This window comes from Rhyacophila brunnea, unplaced genomic scaffold (genome assembly GCF_057557595.1).
Source record: "Rhyacophila brunnea isolate RB1 unplaced genomic scaffold, BYU_Rbru_1.0 scaffold_4, whole genome shotgun sequence".
In the NCBI taxonomy this organism is placed as follows: Eukaryota; Metazoa; Arthropoda; class Insecta; order Trichoptera; family Rhyacophilidae; genus Rhyacophila; species Rhyacophila brunnea.
In genome coordinates this window covers 30,995,136-31,016,980 of record NW_028233068.1, presented here as the reverse complement: position 1 = coordinate 31,016,980, position 21,845 = coordinate 30,995,136, and the positions used below count along the sequence as shown (strand labels likewise).

The window sequence follows — 21,845 nt, the reverse complement described above, 5'->3', positions numbered from 1 at the left end:
GGTTCCCGATTTTTCATAGTCGGCTTGTTTTTTTTAGGAAAAATATTTCGCCGCGGGCCGCAGATTTCCAAATTTTCGAAGACCACTCGATTGCGAAATGGCAAATGCTGAATTATAGTACTTTTATATAAAATTATAGTACGATTTTCAAAATTATAGTATTTTGGGCGTACTATACCTATTTTATATCGTACATAGTACGCGGACCAAAATTATAGTACAAATACTATAATTATAGTACGGTTGGCAACACTGTTGGCATCACATGCAGCCGTGCAGTGTTGCCATCTTTTTGTCACCAAATTATAGTATTTCGGTAAAAATTATACCTAGTACCAACGCGTTGTCTTCTGTTGAAAATGTATACCTAGGTGGGTTTTTTTGATTCTCACAAAAAAGTAACGGAGATTTTTAGAAATTCCGAGGCCTTTTTTTAGGTCCTCTAAGACAACATTATTATGATTATACAACTTTGAATACGTATCAATTATTGTATTATTTTTTTAATTAAACAATCTACCTAGGTACCTCAAAGAGATGATTGGACTCCTCCATCATTTTGATATACCTACCTACTGTTCATAATCTTTTGGGTACCTACCTAGGTACTTACCTAACATTATTATCAAATACATAAATAATTATTAATAACTATTGAGTGTTTGACGGTGTAAAATTAAAATCTTGGTTTGAGTAGGTACAAAGAGATTATGAAATTATAACTTTATTCAGATTTATTAACGTTTGAACTTTCACTGTTGTTTTCTATCGTAATTTATTATATTCAATTAATTCAGATAATATTTTATGTTCAAAGTGGTTCATTTTTTGTACATCAATATGTTTTATGTAGGTACCTAGGTATTAAGCCGGCGCTCCATTGGCACGCAAGTCAGACGATTTACAGTCTTCGGACTTTTTAATCCGTAGACCAGGCTCGTTGGATTTCAAACATGTTTGATATTTTTGCCAGACTTCGTCAGTCGATCACTGTGCAAATTCAATTTGACATTAATACGCAATCATTCGGACCGAAAAAAAATCTGTAATTGTTTTAAACATTTTCATTGATTATTTTTTAATTTACACATTAGAAAATGCAAAATGAGAGATTTACCAATTATTTTTTTATTTGTATTTATGAAATTCATAAAAGAAATCGTAAAATTTGTGTTGTTTTCACTGCTATATTATTTTATGCAAGTCTACATATAAATAACACAAAATTATAGGATTATCGGAAGACATTACGAGAATCGTAACTTTTCACTTTAGACAGCTCGACTTTTTTATTCGTTCGTTGATCAGTAGCAGAGTATAGACAAATCGGACGATTTATAGTCCTCGGACTTTTGGCTCGCCAATGGAGCGCTGGCATTAGAAATTTGTAGTTTCATCATCATTCGTAAATAAATTTCATAATGTTAAAAATAAACGTAATAATTATTAGGTAGGTACCTACCTATTAAATTACTTATTTAAGACATATTTTACAGTGTTCTTATGCAGATACTAACTTTTAAAAACAAATAATAGTATCAATGTAACGATCTAAAAAGCTTAAGGTGGGTACCAATAATTCTGACTAGATACAACAAAAATGTTTATCATGTTTTACTGCCTATATAACGGCTTACGCTTTAGCTTTTTATTGTACTACAACAAACTGTCAAATGTTTCGCGCCATTTCAATAGCAATACCTCAAGAAGAAGTTGCACGTTCCCACGTTGGTTGTTGATTCGTTTCGTTTCAGTTTGACACTGCGCTAAGTTTGGGTTTTGTTGATAAAACTTGAATATCATAAATATTCGAGATGGATGTGGCTGATGCTCATATTGGACAGTTACGTGTGAAAGATGAAGTAGGTGTTCGCTGCCAAAAGCTTTTTCAGGACTTTTTAGAAGAGTAAGTAAACATCTTAGATTATAGAAAAATATAAACATATTGGATTGCGACAAACAATCTAATGTAGGTATCTATGAATAATATCTAATAGTATAGAAAACTGTAAGATCTCTTGGAGGAGTAAATATCAAGTTTATTTGTGTTATTTTCATCATATTGGATACCATACCTGCTTTTACATTGCAATACCTACAATGATAGGTAGATACCTACATACTAACATCAAACTATTCATAACATATTGACCATTTCGGAGCAGACGTCTGGAAGATTGTATTTCAAGTTTTGGTAAATTTATAGTACTCCATATCGTTTTTGTGATTGATGTTTTTTGAGAACAAAAAACAAACCAAAACCCAACATCGATAAGGTCCTATATTAATATTACATACTTAAATATTTTTAGAATATATTATCATAGCTACCACTCTGCAACATCAGATACCATACTACTTCAATCACCTGCCAATAATCAATGGTGTTTTTCAACACCATCCTAATACGCAAAAGTCACCGCACACCACTGGTGTCGACTGAATATAATATAATTAGATTATTTATTGATAGAATTATAATTCAGAATGAAATATAAATACCACAACTTTATATCATACCTATTTAGTCGACATGTGTAGGTAATGAATAAAGAAAGTCAACATATTTACAATGTTTTTGAAAAGTTGTTCTACTAATAAAATTTACCTATAACATTTTTTTCTAGGTTCAAAGAAGATGATATTGTGAAGTATTTATCACCCGCTGAGCTGTTAAAGAGACCTGAGTTAAGTACACTGGAAGTTAGTTTTGAAGATGTAGAAAAGTATAATCAACATCTGGCAACAACGATCATCGAAGAGTATTACAGAATATTTCCCTTCCTTTGTCAAGCAGTAGGTAACTATGTCATGAGCGGGGGAGAGGCCAAGAAAACTCTCCAGAAGAAGGAATTTTATGTCTCATTTGTGGACGTGCCGACACGTCACAAAGTAAGAGAACTGACAACTGCCAGAATTGGCACTTTGATCAGGATATCTGGCCAGGTCGTCAGAACTCATCCCGTCCATCCCGAATTGGTTTCCGGAACATTTGTCTGTTTGGATTGTCAGACGATTGTCAAAGATGTTGAGCAGCAATTTAAGGTTAGTAGCCAATCGAATCCTTAAGTTTGTCTCAGTATATAAAATTTTTTCCATCTGTGTCGTCAGACTTAATCAGTGTTGCCATATTTCTATGTTAATTATAGTACAAAAGGGTAAAAATTATGGTATTAATTTTTTGTCTCGAATCCTTCAAAATTATAGTATGTTTGGCATATTTCCGTAAAATTATAAATATTTTACATTTTTCGCGGATTCTAAATTATAATGATAGTACTGTTGGCAACATTGGCGCAACCTAAGTGGGTTTGGATGTACGTTTATATCAGCAGTGCACAACTATTTCACCAGTAGATTTTTTCGCAGGGCACGAGTGTTACAGATAATGATATTGTATTTACCCTAGTCTAGCCCGCAATGACCGGTTGGTAACGTGGTTGCAGATTCAAATCCCGGGTCTGGCAAAAAATTACATGTTGTTTTTCAAGAACCAATTCCAATCAATTTGTCATAATAAAAATGTTACGAAACCTCTTTGTGAGGCGGACACTATCCACACCAAATTGTAGAGCCAATGAATTTTTTTTTTTAAATCAAATAGGCAAGTACTTACAAACAGCCATTTGGTTCCGGAAAAATACGGGAATCGCAGAAGAGTCTGTTGGAATTTTTTGCTTAGGGGTTGCTTCAGGATGAACACTGATTATGCAAACAATTCTTGAGACACAGTTGAATTATACAATAAGTATAATATTTTCTTTGATTACACAGTGCATGTGCTGGTAAGTGTTTTTGAGTACATATTTAGAATGCGCCTAACTGCTTCGAAATGGAGGTCAGTACAGTCCAAAGTTTGTGGTGTCGCTGGTGAAACAATGATAATATCATTATATTATAATATATTATATTATAATATTATTTCTCTCATACAGCATGTGTACATGAGAGGAGTATAATCAAAAGCGTGTCTTGTCTGGCGGCTGAAAGGTGGATACTAAAACACTTTTAAATGAGGAGGAATGAACTCTGAATCTGTGAAATGCGTGGCAAATTGGTTTTTATGGTCGCATGCCGACAAGAAATGTCCAGATGGATGCCGACATAAAAATGGGGTGATTATACCTACTAGATAATTAGATACTTCGATCACTTTCCATTCTGCATTATGTGCAGATGTACAAGATAATTAGATCAAAGATCATGTTCATGATGTTTTCCCAAAAACTTATTGTCAAATATCTAGAAATGTCAGTCTTGAATCTTGATAGTAGAGATAAGTATCGATACTCATGGCACACCCGTAGAAAGACATTGTTCTATAGTGTTCAAACAAATTGCGAGGAGGGGGTTATGAGTGACAGACTGGAACTTGCTTCAACTATCTTAATAGAGAATACCACAGAAGGTTCGATGGTAAAAGAAGGGTTTATTTAAGTTTGATTTTCAATACAAGTAAAAATGAACAGTGCTTGGGATATGATATCTGGAAGTATTGTCTAAGTAGAATGATATTAAATCATTATTTTTAGTTCACCAATCCAACGATATGCAGAAACCCAGTGTGCTCAAATCGCAGGCGATTCATGCTGGACACGGACAAGAGTGTGTTTGTGGACTTCCAGAAAGCCCGCATCCAAGAGACGCAGGCAGAGTTGCCTCGGGGTTGTATACCGAGGTCTGTTGAGGTAATTCTCCGGGCAGAAATCGTCGAGACTGTTCAGGTATGTCAATCCCTATCATCTAAATATGTAATACTTGCATTGGAGCAGTAGATTTTACCGTGCACTCTTGAAATTATGAAAATAAAAAACTGAAGGCTAAGCGAGAGACTGAGAAAGATTAGGGCGTAGGGCCATGTACCTTGACAAAGTCAGTTACCTATACACTTCAGTCACATAGCTGTTAGTTAATTTCATCGTAATTAGGTATGGCACGGATGGCTTTATTGGTAAGGCACGTTCGTTGGTATTCAATCAATATTAGAGCCCGCCCATACCAACATGTTTTTAAAAATATTTTTTTAATATGTATGTTACCAAATTATGTATATTCAATAACGAATGCTACATTCTTAAATCTTTTGACATTCATTGAAAAAATAATTTAATTAACATAATACAAGTATTACTCTGTGTTTATAAATATTATTCCAATAATGTTTTTCATCAGATTAGTATACAGTTATGGCAGGATCCTAAGAGGGTAGATCTTAGGAGTCCTTCATTAATGATTTTTCATTGAGGGAAGCTTTGCACAATAGTTATATGTAATTCATATTGTTCAGTATAAAGTAGAAAGCACATGGGGCGAGCCACTAGTTTGTATTATTCTTAAAATGAATATTAAAATATTACAAACCTAACCTCTAAATCATTATCGGTAGATTTTGTTGAATCGCGCTTGAAATATGTGTTGGATTGCTGGTGGTGAAATTGGCCATATTTTACCAATCTAATAGGTACCTAATAAAAGGAGGTATACATCTTACGTTTATTACACACCTACTTACCTGGAAATCAATACGTCTAAATAAATTGTATCGAACCAGCTTAGACTCATAATTCCAATTTGTTACTAATTTTAGGCTGGTGATCGTTATGACTTCACGGGAACCATGATAGTGGTCCCAGAAGTGGGAGCTTTGGCACTCCCGGGAACAAAAGCAGAGATCACTTCTCGCAAAGGCGGCGGTGACGGTCAAGCAGAAGGAGTTAGGGGACTAAAGGCGCTTGGAGTAAGACAACTGCATTATAAGTAAGACAACACTTTCTACTTAGTAATATTATTATATCACTATAATCAACTGTCAAAAGCTAACCTTACAAAATATTTGAATATAATATGTCAGTTCTTTCCGTCACTCCATCATTCCACCCCTTAGAACATCAGTTTTACTGTCAATATTTGATTGCATAGCAGTGGCTCTCATGTGCGGCCACCAGAGGATTTTGCTGTTGCCAGAGCTTCACAGAATAATATTTCAAAAATTTATTTATAAAGTTATGAAATTGGTTGAATATACATGACTCAAATGATCCATAATGTGATTTTGTGATGAGATCATGTGTGAAATAGTCCGTTTCTGAGAATAAAGTCAATTCAAAGGATTGGCAACAATTGCTTTATTAATATTGTCGATTTTTCCTACTACTGTATACTGTGAAAGATCATGCAGTGTAATGCACTTCATAAAAAACAAATATCGAAGCCAGTTGACAGATGTAAACTTATGCCGTGTCCACACTGGCAACCTCATTAAATTTCGTTTAAAATAATTTTTGGTCAAACAAAAGCATTGGAAAAAAGGAGTAAGTATTGTGGAATTTCCATTTGCATTATTTTTAAATAAATAGATATTTACTAAAATGTTCAAATCTCTTTTATTAAATGGACTTGTCTATAAATAAATTGATCCATTTTTTCAATAAATAAAATTTAGCTTTACTTAATTTTTAATCGCAACAAAAGTGAAATTTGGTGCGGCCACCAGACGTTTCCATGAACTGTCAATGTCAATTGTGCGGCCACAGTTAAATTTCACGTGAGAACCACTGATCTAGAGTATCACTCGCAGATTTTAGTACTATTAGTGATTCCAATTAGTAATAATCAATGACTACTTGTAGGACGGCTTTCTTAGCGTGCAGTGTACAATCAACGTCAGGAAGATTTGGAATGTCTGAATTGCCTGCCGACGATTTGACCTCTGAAGATATGAAAAAGCAAATGACTGACCAAGAATGGGATAAGGTTACTATTCTTTATGTACATATAAGTTTTTTTTTACCTTCGTCTATCAAATAATATACAATGGCATTTGTCTTCTGGCTGATAAGTCACTAGCAATACCTCCATGTATTTAAATATAGGATAATGAAATTGTTTTTCGTTTCCTGAACATTTGACATTTGGTCTATTCGACAAACCAATCCTACAGCGACGTTATGTAAGAAAAGAGGGGATTTTTAATTCCCGAGTGGCGAATGTTGACTTGTTGGCCAGAATATACAATTCGCACTGTATCATTAGTTTGATCACACAATATTAAAAATTTGATAGTCTTGTTATCTTTATCAAAGCTCTTTTCATTTATTTGTCATTTTATATTTTTAGATATTTAATGTCTGTCTTGTTATTATTTTGACAGGTATATGAAATGTCACGAGATAGAAATCTATATCAAAATTTGATAACTAGCTTGTTCCCGAGCATTCATGGAAATAATGAAGTAAAGCGAGGCATTTTACTCATGATGTTTGGTGGTGTTGCCAAGACCACTATGGAAGGTAAAAACAATAATTTAATTTATTTCATGTATTTAAGGTAATAGTAATGTTTCAATGACACTACAGCCCAATCTGTGGCATGGCCTCCATTACTTTCTTCCAATTAGGCCAGTCGTATGCAACCCGTCTCCGATCCGTGTCATCAAGAATTGCATCTCTGTTCACTCCATCCTTCCAATGTAAATTTATATGATTTTTGCAGGTACAACACTTAGAGGAGATTTAAATTGCTGTATAGTAGGCGATCCGAGTACGGCGAAATCTCAATTTCTGAAGCAAGTTAGTGAGATCACTCCGCGAGCTGTATACACTAGCGGAAAGGCTTCATCTGCTGCCGGTTTGACAGCCGCTGTCGTTAGGGTAATTACACTCTTTACTTATTTATTTAACTAGTATTTACCAATTATATCAATGAAAGATGTGCCGACGGTTCCGTGATAACATATATCCACCTTCTTGCTCTTTTAATCCTTCATCAAAGGTTGCTCAGTTGTAATATGGATCTTTATTAAAAATGTTGAAAATGATAGGAAATAATGATTTGCAGGATGAGGAATCTTTTGACTTTGTGATAGAAGCGGGCGCTCTGATGTTGGCAGACAATGGAGTGTGCTGCATCGATGAGTTTGATAAGATGGACCCGCAGGATCAGGTGGCCATTCATGAGGCCATGGAACAGCAGACTATATCTATTGCCAAGGTAAAACGTATTTCCCACATCCATACCCTTAAATATTCATGAACATATTTATTTAGAGATACTGTAATAACAGTTTGGTTTACTTGGGAACAAATATTCAACGTCAATAAATTAGTCACACTATTAATATTTTTTCCAGAGGTATATTTATTTACTTTGATTATCTTTTTATAAGAAATACAAGTTTAGTAATTTTAATGTTTGTCTATCCAGGCCGGAGTGAGAGCGACATTGAATGCTCGCACATCTATTCTGGCTGCAGCGAACCCGATCGGTGGCAGATACGACCGTGCAAAGTCACTTCAACAAAATGTAGCATTGAGTGCCCCCATCATGTCTCGATTCGATTTGTTCTTCATTCTTATTGACGAGAGTACTGAGGTAAATTACATGTTTGCTTTTATATGGTTTAGCATGAAATAAGAGGGTGTCTTGGGCGAGTACTATCCTTTCCATTTCTTTCTTGCTACATATGTAGTAATATCGTCACAAAGTAAACAATAAATCTTTTTTATGAATGCATATTATATTGCACAACATGGTTACAATTTACTGCTCTATTGATCATGTCTGTCGACTTCTCAGAACAAAACTATACAACTGCGTAGTAAGTTATATTATAACATATTACATTTTTCTCTTCCAGATGATTGACTACGCGATTGCAAGAAAAATTGTGGATTTGCATTGCAATAAAGAAGATACGTATGATTGTTTCTACACCAGAGAGGATTTACTCAGATATATTGCTTTTGCTAGGTCATTCAAACCAATTATTACAGAGGTTAGTAAAATGCTATTTTATTACTTTATAGAATATTTATACTACTGCAATATTTTATATACCTACGTAATTACAATATCTAAAAACATATAGTAAATAGCTGCCATCTTTGTTATTTTCATTCCAAATGATGAAGACTATGCCTCCCTACTACTGCAATATTTTATATACCTACGTAATTACAATATCTAAAAACATATAGTAAATAGCTGCCATCTTTGTTATTTTCATTCCAAATGATGAAGACTATGCCTCCCAAGGTATAGATAGCTATGTGTAGATGTAATGTAGCTCATTTTTTTTTATTTTGAAATTTATGAAAGTGGTGAAATTGGAAAATAAGATTACATACTCCGGCAAATACTTATACTAGCTGTAAGTAATTTCGCATTGTACGTGTATTTGTAGCGAGTTTAAAGTGCGTTGAGAGATTTGTTTGCTAGAGATGCAGTGAGATAAAAATGCTTTACACTTTTATAAAATGAACCATACTAATTCGAAATAAAGTAACCAAAGCGTATTTGTCAACAAGAGGCGCCAATTGCATTTTATTCATAAACAATTTTTCAGTGTTGCCAACACATTCTATTGACTTCTCCATAGTTTATCAATTTAACCAAACTGACATCAATCTGAAATTGGAAAAATTAAATGGGTTCCGTCTTTATTATCTCAACACGATTTGGGGAGACAGTATTGTAAACAAAAAAGTCTGCCTATATAAAACACTATTGAGACCAGTATTGTGCTATGATGATATGATGTGTGGACATTGACTATCAGTGATTCACTGAAGTTATATGTGTTTGAGCGCAGAATCCTGTAAATGTCTTGTCCCAATCTGTGAGGTTGGTATCATGAGCTCTACGAGCACTTTTATTAACCTGTCGTCAGATTGATCGAAATCAACAACTGCGGTGGAGCGGTCACGGTCACATCACACGAACAGAGAAGTCTGCTTGAGGTGGCCATGATCCATCTCGCGCTGACATGCCCGAGAAGAAGCATTGCAGATATCCATGCCGTAGATCCAAATACATTCAGGCAATATTATTGTAAACGCAACAAATGACATCTTTGACCTTGAACAAAGAAGCCAGTACAATTGGTTGCAAAACTAATATTAATTTGTAATTGTTTATTCATAGGAAGCGGCAAAGTTACTTGTGGAACAGTATGGCCTTCTCCGACAGCGTGACAGTACGGGCGGAAGCACCAAGTCCACTTGGAGAATCACCGTGCGTCAGCTTGAGTCCATGATCAGATTGTCGGAAGCCATGGCCAAATTGCACTGCAGCTCAGAAGTCGGCGCCATTCATGTCCAAGAAGCTTACAGGTAACTTTTTTTCTTTCACAGGACGACTAAAATTTGATAATATTGTCTATCCTGTTGACCAGTGGTGTGCGGTGACTCCTGAGATGGTGGATACTGTACGAAAAGTATTACATAATCAGATTCATACGCAGGTCCAGAGCTCTGATCTATTAAAAATGAGACAAGTTTTAGTATGCAGATGGACAGACAGTGACATATAAAATGTATTCTTTTTATTAGGATTTATATTTTTATAGCAAAAGGATGCAGGTACTAAACACAGAAGTGTATATTAATACACTTTCGGTAAAAATTAGGCATATATATGTGCATTAACCAATGACATTAATATGGACGAAGCATCTGGAAAAGAAAATGACACTCACTTTTTTGTCAGATCTGCCGAATGGCATAATCTGTTCTAACGCCATTACAATAAAGGTGATATTGCTATAAATTCCTGATGCTTTTTGTCGGGTCTGCCGAATGGTGCGGTTCGAACGGGTTCGCTCAAATGAACATTGATACTAGAAACACTCTTCTAACGCCATTACAATAAAGGTGATATTGCTATAAATTCCCGATGCGTGATATCGCATAATGGATATTGCGTAACGTCTACCTATACATGTGCGAATGTTGCTATGCGCGAATTTACTAGCTAGCTACTGTATTGAGTGCGTTGTCCATTAATAATGTCATTGGCATTAACCCATCAATATATTAAGTTTAATAATAATTGTCCTCTTATCATTGCAGGCTGTTAAACAAATCTATTATTCGTGTGGAGCAACCCGATATACATTTAGATGAGGACGAGCCTCAGTTTGAACCGACAATGGATGTAGACACCGAACAACCTGCCACCAATGGCCATGGAGGTACGTGTTTAATTTATAATGCCTTATCTTATTCAGTTACCCAAGGACAGAAAAAAATTACCCAATATGCTAACGAGATATAATAGGACAGTAATTCCATACTATTTCATTCATGGTGCCCTAAAACAAAATAAATTAGCAGAATGGGTGAGCCTGTTCATTACACAGTTTCTAAAATTTTGGAATCATACTAAACACCTGCTTTAGTTGAGATATTATATTGTTGTAAGTTTGTTTTTTATTAAATGTTTCTAATGACTTTTTTTTTAATTAGATGATAGCGGAACAAATGGTCACAACGGTTCACTAAATGGAGATTCTGGTAAAAAGAAATTGACTTTATCATTTGAGGATTACAAAGCACTCAGCAACATGCTTATCATTTATATGAGGAATGAGGAACTGGCCATGGAAACTACAGGTAATCAAATATGATTTATTCAAATTAGGGATGTCATATCAAAACAAAAGTATCAACAATTGGTATAGGTATCGTATCAAATAATGACAAAATATTAATACATCATATCGTATCAGAGGATACGTAGCAGTGACTACTACATGTTGAAGATTTTGTTTGCGAAACCTTTTTTCTTCCAATCATTTTGTATTGCATTTGATGGCAATTCTTTTTTATTATGTTTATTGTATCAATTTTATGATAGTTGAATTGGTAACTACATAGGAATTACTATCCTCGGTGTTCGTAGCACTTTTGGTGGCCTATTGTGATGTCCTGCTTTGGCTATTTATTCATTATTTTCTGATTTGATATGACAGTTCATTTAAACCATGTCAGTTCACTGTATAAAAAAACTTCTTATTATAAATACAAGATGTATGATTAGTGTGAAACAAATGAATCTGCGATTCGGAACGACTTGCAGATTATTAATAGTTTTAGTAACTTTTTGACTTGTTGCTTGTGATATTATATTAAATATCTTGGAATAATTTAGGAGTGCGCTGCATCCACGTCTATGGACCGCACGCCACTGCACTGTATGCATTGTGTTATATACAAATGGGTTTTTAGTATATACAATCACTCATTCTTTGTATAATTGGCATATTCTTTTTTACATTTTTTCTTTCGAGGAATGATATTAATATGTACATGTTCAATGTTAATTTCCCTCAGATGACAGTGAACGTAGTGGAGGAGGTATGAGGAAAAATGATGTCATCAATTGGTATTTGGAGCAGATTGCTGATCAAATTGAGTCCGAAGAGGAATTGTTGGAACGTAAGGCGCTAGTGGAAAAAGTCATTGACCGACTTATATACCATGTGAGTTTTTGTTCATTTCGGTGCTGATTGAACGATTACATGGGGCATTGTTAAAAAATAAGCTGCGAGCAGTTTTCACTCTCTCTCTTCTTGGTCGTGCACTCATGGCTGAGGATCGTGACCACATTTAAATTTCGCCATCCTTTGAGCGACCAAGACTTTCCAACCTTCTCGATCTTCCGCTTCTCTCAGGGCAGAATGGATGGTGCCCCCAGTCAGCTCTTTCACTTGGTCGCTCCATCACGCAGACGCTCTTCCTCTGCTTCGCCTTCCCTGGGGGCTACCCAAAACTACCAGTCTCTCCAGGTTGTCTGGTCCGCGCCTGACAATATGTCCAAAAAATTGCAGAATTCTCCTCAGACATATCGTCGAGAGCCGTTCCTTTATCTTCAGTCCCTGGATGATTGACTGGTTCGTCCTGTGCTCCGTCCAAGAAATGCGAAGCATTCGGCGCCAACACCACATCTCAAAGGCATCAATTGCCTTCCGTTCTCTTGCCTTCAGGGTCCACGACTCGACTCCGTATAGGAATATCGAGAACACTAATGTTTGCACAAGCATCATTTTTGTGGCAATCGAAATTCCCCGATCCTTTCATATAGTGGTCAACACATAATTGTAGTACATGAGTATCAAAGCCATTTACAAAAATTTACAGGAGATTTGCGAACATGGGTGTAAAATGTCTGCTTTTCATATTACATACCAACTTTAAACTCAAAAATCATATCAAGATATTGAAAAGAGCATCACCTGCATTACCATAATCAATTAAAACATGAATTTGATGTTGGTCTGATTTTGATACCAAGCTACTCAATTAAATATGCGTGAAACAGGATTCGAACATGTAACCGCTTTATATGCAAAGTTATAACATTTCATTTTTAATATTAGATTGCATCTCATCAATATGGTGAAATCATTAGGGTCTGAAATTTTGTCTTATTATTTTTTTCCAGGATCAAGTGATCATTCCTCTGTCAGCCGTCGGCCTCAAAGGCAAATCAAAACCGAGCCAAGACGAAGACTCCGAAGACAATCCACTTCTCGTAGTTCACCCCAATTATGTTGTCGATTCATAGAACTTCTATATTACACTCTTATTAGATTAATTAAAGCTCACCGATACATGTATTAGGCTATGTAATATTTACGTAAACTCTGCACATTTATGTGATAGTTAACAGCATCAACCAAGTGCCGCCCTTCCATTCGACCATCAAAATGAGACACTTGTCAATTTTCATTATTTTTGACAGGTGTTAGAAGCTATTGGTCAGGGTAATCAGTTAATCCTCAGTTAGAAGGGAAAAGTTAAGTCTTTGTTAAGTTTTGACTATAAGCATAACTCTGTAAACCTAGTTACATATCAGACTACCCAATATTTTACTGTGATGTTAAACAATTAATTTATGTCAATTCTACCTTTTCGTATTGTTGTTGGTTATATCATTTACTAGCCCTGATTAGAACAATAGTCATAAGCATGTTTTATTTTTTTGTCTGTCTGCCGGCCTACTCCACTCTCTTTTCTAGATTGTTCTCCCTGTGGGTTATATGACCAAAAAACTGGAGAATGTAGCAGTAAACTAAGGAGAGTGACATCCATCTCCACCACTACAAATGTGTCTGCCATCCTCTTGCCTTTATAAGACATATTTTAGTTAATCAGTAATGTCGATTTGTTTATTCTTAGGCAGGCCCAACGATTCACTTTCTTTTTCAACCCGGTGGAGCAAGATGACAATCTCTTGGCAACATTTATTCCAATTTGAGAGTTTTTTTTTTAACTTTTGACAGCAACCCTGTTTTAAAAATTATACCAACTGTATAATTTGTTGAAAGGTGTAGAGAGGATAATATCGTTGGTGTTTTGTAAAAAGGGCGAATTAACCAAAATGCTATTTTACAGGAGGATTTTTAACTTTTGACATTTATTTGTTAACTACCTGTGGATGATTATAAATGTCTAAAAAGTTTATAATAAAGCTTAGAAAGAATACTGTCCTCATAATATAATATTTTAAAAGGTTTAATATGTCACATTCGCTTTTTATTCATAATACTAAGTGGATATTCGCCCTTACGATCATCGTTTTTAAGTGCTTTCCTGTGGAGGTACAAATTCGCCGTTTTTACACAACAACGTGAGAGAGGTACATATTGTTTTTTCATTAAAATCTCAATTTCGCCAAAATGGTTGATTCCCCCTTTTTACAAAACACCGACGATATGCTATTGGTGAACTCCCTTCTGGAATTGACATCAGCTTTTATATGACAGAAATGTGCCTATATAGATTTTTCATGAGGTATATACAATGTGTGACAGTATTATGTATCACTGAAAGGAACTTATCTAATTAAAAAAAGGAAATGGGAAACCGATAGTTGTAATGAAATAGTGTTTGTTTCTAAACAAGGAAGGAATATTGATATATTCATTTACCATTTTGGCATGCGCAGGGAGGTTTGACGTCGAGCATATGGGCTAAGCAGAGTGAAATTGTTTGTTTGACCAATTGGGTCGTTGCTCTAGATCGAATGCATAAAAAAATATATGAATTTGCCAGATGCAGGATTCAAATCTGTGGGAGCTTTGGAAGCAGACTGTCTGCCACTACTCCACCGAGCATCTCTTTAGTTCAGTATGTATAATTAATTATGTATTGTACAATAATAGAATCTCAGTTGCGCATACTGAATTAGACATTAATTTATCAGGTCTATCCCAGTGACAATATATTTCTAGACTGCTATGAACACATTTGTACAGTCCACCACATTAGAACTTACATACATATTATTATTTTTGGTTTTCTTCATTTGTGTTTTTTTTTTTTTGTCAAATACAATAGTTTCATAAGTTTTAGGCCATTAAATAAGTTCTGTTGATTGACTAAGTTATTATATTTTTTTTAACATTAATTTTGAATAGAAATCACCATTGAGATATCGTATAGGGGGGTTTTACCTAATTTCGTGTAGGTTTTTTGATGTTTTGAAGGCAGTCGCGAGCGTCTATTATTCTATTAATTGGTAAGAGGTGGTATGCGGACCAATAAGGCTTTATTTTAATACTGTGCAGTTAAGCGTAAGCCCAAACCGACAGTGGTCTATTTACAATTTTATTGCACAATTGGTTCTCCAGTGGGCAGCGAAATTAAATCTCATTGGAAATTACTTATGTATATTATGTGACATTCTACACATCGATAGATTGGAAAAAAAAGGAATATTGTCGTAATAGAAAAATGTGCCCTTTTTTAATACTAAAAATGGTTTCATGAAAATGTGAATTGTAATATGTTTGTAATGTAAAATTCCTGACAATATTAAAGTTTCAATTGTACATTATTCTAGATTTTGTAACCACTTATTTTATTTTATTTGTAATACTTTAGTACCTATGTACCTACCTTAATAAAATTATGCTATAATAGTAAAAATATTTTATTATCCAATCATTCAATCAATGTGCTATCAACAATTTAATGCAACAAAAAGGCTATTGTAAATTATACAAATTTATTCTCTTCACAGTAATACAATGGATGGGGTAATTAATTCAGTGCACAAGATAATATATAAATCAATGGACCTATCAATCAGTTAATAACTTTTCTCGGTTTTAACATTAGTCTCAATGGATTGTCATTTATTGACGGAGGCGTTGATGCGATACAAGCCACTTTACTCAGTCCTGCAAACTTGTCGCGTTGTCTTTTTCTTTTGGCTGTTGAAGTTGAACTTTCCATAGAAACAGGGACTTTAGCCGACTGTTTAGAATTGGGAGTTTGGTACAAGAGTTTTTGCAATTTCTTCTTTGATGAATTCTTACTAGGTTGAGCTATTACATTGATAGGTTCTTTGTTAATAGAAGACTTTTTGTTGCTGACTGCCGCTATCTGACTCCGATTGTGAACAATTGGCGTGATATTTCTTGAAGCTGTGCTTATGGAATCATTATCGGTGTGAAATTTCCTTCGCATGCTAACTTTAGTTGATTTATTACAAAACAAGCATTTTATCACCTAAAAAGAAAGAAATTTTATTTATTAAAAACTACGATATTGCATATCTTAAATACTAAAATAGTCTTCTTGGTGCTACAAGCCTTTCTATCCTATTCCAGTTCTTCTCCACATAGTCAATCCATCTCGTCTTCAGTCTGCCATCGGGTCGCTTCCATAAAGGTACCCGGCTGGTCAGGATTATTAGTGTCCTATCGTCTAGCATTTTTTTAAATATGGCCCACCCATCTTATTTATATAGATAAGATTTAAGAATCTGCCAATTGTTTTTTGCTGTACAATTAAGTTCTCCGGCTTATTGTAAATTATTTTAGAATAAGATTATATTTACAGAACAGCCAGTTTCTAAAGAGAATATGGTACTGTTCGGTTATACGGAATACAGCGGAAAACACATTTTGAAAATAGCCGATAAACTGGATTATTTGTTAGGTTAACCTAACCCAACCAAACAAATAATCCAGTTTATCGGCTATTTTCAAAATGTGTTTTCCGCTGTATTCCGTATAACCGAACAGTACCGAGAATATTTATTATCGGTGCATTTTACTTACAAGAACTTTTGAATGCAACTTTTCTTCAGCTTTTTTTATTTTGTCATTTGATTGTTGACCATTTTTATTTTCGGCAATGGATCGATATTTTCGTCTCATATTTTTGCTGAGCTTCTTTATGGGTTGCATCTGGAAATCAAACGGTATATTGGGCATAGTTTATTTTATTTTGTCAGAGATCGCATTCTTTTTTTTTTGACCATGTGCGATCGATCCTAAAGAGCGTAGTTTTTTTTTGTTTTTACAAATAGATGTTAGCCACTTGCTCAACCTATAGATCCATACTTTAACTCTACACAGATTGAAAAACAACATGTGTATTTGCCAGAACCAGGGTTCGAGCCTCGGATCCACGACATAAGCCGCTCAAGCATCATGGGTTGTAGAGGTTGAAAAAGAAAAAATGTATAAAATAAGTGAAAAAAATATTGATATGAGATTATTTTCAAAGACCAAGTCACAAATAACCAATACAGTACTCTCTCAGTAATCTGCCACCCCAAAAACTAGACAAGTGTCCAATTGGTGAAAACGGCGAATTATAGTGCATACATACAAAATGTAAAAATTAAAACATGTATTTCGTAAAAATAGTGTTTTTGGGAAATTTGTCTTATTTATATTCAAAATCAAGTAAGGTGCATTGGGTAATTCCGAATATGGGTATATTCCGAAAGTTCAAAAATTCTACCAATCGTAGCGATATTTTCCTATTAGTAACATTTAGTCTAGACGCCATGTTCATTGTACTCGCTGCGTCATTCGTCGTGAGTCGCTAGTGTCAACATTACTTGCATAGCATCAAGTTTTCTCGGACAAGTGTTTTTCGCGCCATTTTTGGTGATTTGTAATAACCCCAACATGCATATCTTGGAATTCTAGTAAGTTATTTGAATAAGTGATTACTTTTACGATAGGTTATCGTTTTTTGCGAATTTGTGAGAGGAACACAACGTCCTAGCTGTGTTTTTTTTTTTTTTTGGAAATACCCCTTTGGGGTTATTCCGATATATAATCATTCCGCAATAGCCACACTTAACTTTTTCATAGTAATTGGCAGTGATTCTCAATATGTAAAGAAAATTATATCTATGATATCTACAATGTTATGTTGCGTTTTGTGGAAAAACAGCCATTCCAAATACCTAAATACAGAATTTCAAACCCATACCACTACCCCAACCATCATGAACAGTTGAAGAATTGGTACTAAGAAAAATACACCAGGACAAAAAAGATACTACTTCGACAAAAAAAACGTGTCGCTAAAGGGGCTGAGGTGATAACTGCAGCCATATGTAAGAAAATTTTAGAATAAATGAAAAAAACCAAAAATACGAAAGCGATAACAAAAACCACTAAAAATTATAAAAAAACATCAAGAGTAAAGAAAAAGGATGATTCTGCAATTACAATATGTACAGCATAAAAACAAGAAGAAAAGTCATGCCCTTCAGGCATAAAAAATAAGCATAAACGAAAACGCCAGCCTTCACTTGACAGCATAACTAGTGTATCCGACATCATGAGCGAAAATAGCGATTCTGATATTATTGATTGTCTTGATTTTGAAGAATTGATGGATGAATACTCTGAAGATAATTTTAAAATATACAAGGAAGAACCTTTGACGGTTACAAAAAAAATAAAAGATGTGAAATATGGTGAAAGTTTAACTGATGAAAAGATACTCACTAACAACAATTCAAATTCTCTCTGTACCAGTGGCGAAGGGTGGAGGTAGGCTGTTAAGATTCGCTATAAATAGTGCACACTAAACTTTTTTAGTCATATGTATTTGTTTTTATTGAACTAAGACTACAATTTACAGATGGTGTTAGTTAGTTTTTAAAAATCAACTAAACCCTGCCTAAACGAAACCATAATAGTTTTAGTCTAATTTGGGCAATACGACAAAATTATGCACACTTTTTCATTCATAGTTATTTGTTTTCGTTGGATTAAAAATACATATTGCATATATTCTTGGTTATTTTTTTTAAATTCATTAAGCCCTGCCTAAACCAAACTATAATATAAATAAAATATTATTCTATTTATAAAATATTCAAAGTTATGTATGATTTAATTGCATAATTTTAGATATTTTATAGATATACATGTATTTTTTGACTATTATCTATTATGGCTTGGTTTCTCAGGGTTTAATTGAATTTTAAAAACTAACCAACATTATCTGTAAATTGTAGTCTTATTTCAACGAAAACAAATATCTATGTCTGAAAAAGTTTAATGTGCACTGTTTATGGCGGATCTTAACAGCCTACCTCCACCCTTCGCCACTGCTCTGTACTAAGAGTAAAGATGTATGCAAAAAAGGTCTAAAGGGTAAAGAAAATCAAGTGGATAAAACTGACAAAGAAAAGGAAGAGGAAAGACACATTGAAAGAGATGACAAAGACAACATTGATGTTTTTATAAAAGGAATAAATACTTTAAAAGGAAGAAAAAACTCAAAAGAAAATGACAAAGATGAACTACTACTAAAACTGAAAAATAAAGATATAGTATAAAAAAAACACAAGAAGAGGACCCTGCCATGAAGGAAAATTACAAATTAAATCATTCAGTGCTTGTCAGGTATTTAATCATAAAAAATAGAGGTACTATATTGGGTTCATAGAAGAAACAAGAAAACATGAGGAAACATACTTCTCTATCAACTTCTTAAAAATTATGAGACCACAGCAGCAGCTAACCTTTATTACGACCAAAAGATAAGATAGTTATAACGTTCCAGAGTCATTAATAGTGAAGAAGATAGATATACAAAAAAAGTGCTGATGAAAAAGAATATTACTTGTGTAATGATGAAGATAGAATTTATTTTGACTGATTGCGTACCAAACTGATATATAGATCATTATTGTGTATAGGTGAGGCTTTCAGACCATGCTTAAGCAATTCTGTTACTTATATTTTTCTAAACAATGTAGCCCGTATTTTAGTTTTAGGTTTGCTAGCAGAAATAAATTATAAGTTTATGCCATAAAAGTCGATGAGAATTATTAAAAAGACAACAAGTTCCGACTTTGATTTAACATTTTTAAGGATGACTAATTTAATTGTATGGGTATGAAGAAAGTTTATTTTGCTATGCAAGAAGCAGTAAACAAAAGATATCTTTATAAAAAATATTGTTCTATCAAGGTAGTAAAATAAGAATATTAAGTAGACTCAAACACTTTTTTTAAAAATTATCACTTTCTTTGATTTTCCTCGTCTTTATTTTATTGATTTAAGGTGGTAGGTACTTGTGTCATATTGGGATATTTTTTCTAATTATTTGTCACCAGTGGGTACAAAATTGGTAGTGACAACCGGGAATAAACCTGCTCTGCTCCATCCTGCTCCATAATCCCTATAATCCTAAATACTTAACTGACATGTTGAGAACCACAAGCTTTTCTTGGGGTAATTCCGAATCAATATTAACAAAAGTTAGAGATTATGGATACTATTAACAAAATTGATGATATTTTGTGTTAGGAGTAATTACGATTAAAAAAGAAAGGTAAACCTTCGGTCAAAGTGCAATAAAATCAACTTTTGAATAATTTCGGAATAACCCCAAGATAGTTCGTAATTTCCCCAATGCCAAAAAAAATGACTCAATATTTCAAATTCTAAATTTAAAGAACCCAACTATATATTTAAGAATCTAATATATATTTATCATAAATATTTTCTTTAAGTAAACAGAGGTAAAACAATAATGGCAGTAAATATAAAACACTTTGAATAATTAACCGAAATATATAACCTTTAGTCATCTCATAGAAATTCCTGTCGGAATTACCCCAATGCACCTTATTTACTTAATTATACATATTTATAAACTAAATATTAAACAGTAAATTACTCGACACAACCAGTTGTTCAGTGAGGCAGACATTCTTGAATGGCTTAGGATTTCTAGCTTTCCCTATGAACAAAAGCTTCATTTTGTTTATCCCGGTTGCACTTGCTGCGATGTAATAAGATATAAGTGAAAGTAAATCTAATTATATAAGACAATAGAAATACTAACCTTAGATATGTACTTGTTGTCACTCCAAGCTGTGCTACAGTTGCTACATCGTGTATTGACACCAAAAGCCTTTGGTGGAAGTTTAAATTTGAATTCCGATTTAGCGAAACAGTTCGTTCTGAAATAGGTAATGGAGTAATAATTCAGTGAGATCGTATTTTAACCTATAGTGAGAGATTTGGTTTTGAATTCAAACCTGATCCATTTATCAAATAATTCTTAGCTATAAAATAAATGTGATTTTTCTAAATACATAAAAATTATAACCTAAAATCGTATATTTTCCTTACAATAGATTACATCGGATTAAATTATAGATGCGCTCGTATTTATGTAATGTTGTGGCTGCGTCCCATAAAAAATTAATAGATGCTTCTTCAATAGACATGATGAAAGGAAAACGAGAATTAAACAATAATGTAAGAATGTGAGCTGTCAACTGTCAACGGTGGCTGGTGCCAGTGCTGCCATCTTTTCAAAGTGGAATTATAGTATTTCGGCAAAAAATATAGTACAGCCCTACAAACTTATCTAAAGAACAGATGCCTTCGAATCGTCTACGAACTCAAGGCTCACCATAGCATCAAACACATCAATGCAAAACACGATGGAATCGACATTGCCGAAACCATAACTAAATACAGATAGACCTTCTTGAATAGACTGACAGAAGGGCCTCATATGAAACCTACACTATTTGGCAACAAAATACAAAATTTTAAGTACAGGCGCAAGGAAGCTAGGCTCCGTCATAAAATGATGCCCCCTGACTCTCCAAATCCTGATGATCCACCCCCTCCTCACTCAATTACAGGTACCTCTTCCAAAGCGGATACGGCCGGCAGTACTCTGACCCCGCCGGATCCCTTCCAGGGTCTACCGGTAGAGGTAAAAGAATGTTTGGAAACCCTAAGAGTTAAACTGGGTAGCTTTAGAATGTACATC

At 34.1% G+C, this 21,845-nt stretch overlaps 2 protein-coding genes across 2 annotated transcripts; one reads left to right on the top strand and one right to left on the bottom strand.

Moving 5' to 3' along the window:
• The first annotated feature begins 1,684 nt into the window (after nucleotides 1-1,684).
• Nucleotides 1,685-15,705, top strand: Mcm6 (minichromosome maintenance 6). Its single transcript, XM_085953794.1, has 15 exons — nucleotides 1,685-1,906; nucleotides 2,628-3,045; nucleotides 4,533-4,724; nucleotides 5,588-5,757; nucleotides 6,630-6,753; nucleotides 7,151-7,289; nucleotides 7,492-7,649; nucleotides 7,837-7,989; nucleotides 8,203-8,370; nucleotides 8,636-8,773; nucleotides 9,922-10,109; nucleotides 10,848-10,969; nucleotides 11,244-11,390; nucleotides 12,111-12,259; nucleotides 13,222-15,705. The coding sequence occupies exons 1-15, from the start codon at nucleotides 1,815-1,817 to the stop codon at nucleotides 13,342-13,344; spliced, it is 2,481 nt and encodes an 826-aa protein (XP_085809920.1). The 5' UTR covers nucleotides 1,685-1,814; the 3' UTR covers nucleotides 13,345-15,705.
• Nucleotides 15,706-15,772: 67 nt separating this feature from the next.
• LOC147067247 (uncharacterized) lies at nucleotides 15,773-21,369 on the bottom strand. The gene is made up of 4 exons (XM_085953796.1): nucleotides 21,191-21,369; nucleotides 20,901-21,018; nucleotides 16,850-16,978; nucleotides 15,773-16,295 (listed from the first exon to the last, which is right to left on the bottom strand). Exons 1-4 carry the CDS (start codon nucleotides 21,286-21,288, stop codon nucleotides 15,870-15,872), a joined length of 771 nt encoding a protein of 256 aa, XP_085809922.1. The 5' UTR covers nucleotides 21,289-21,369; the 3' UTR covers nucleotides 15,773-15,869.
• Nucleotides 21,370-21,845: the final 476 nt, after the last annotated feature.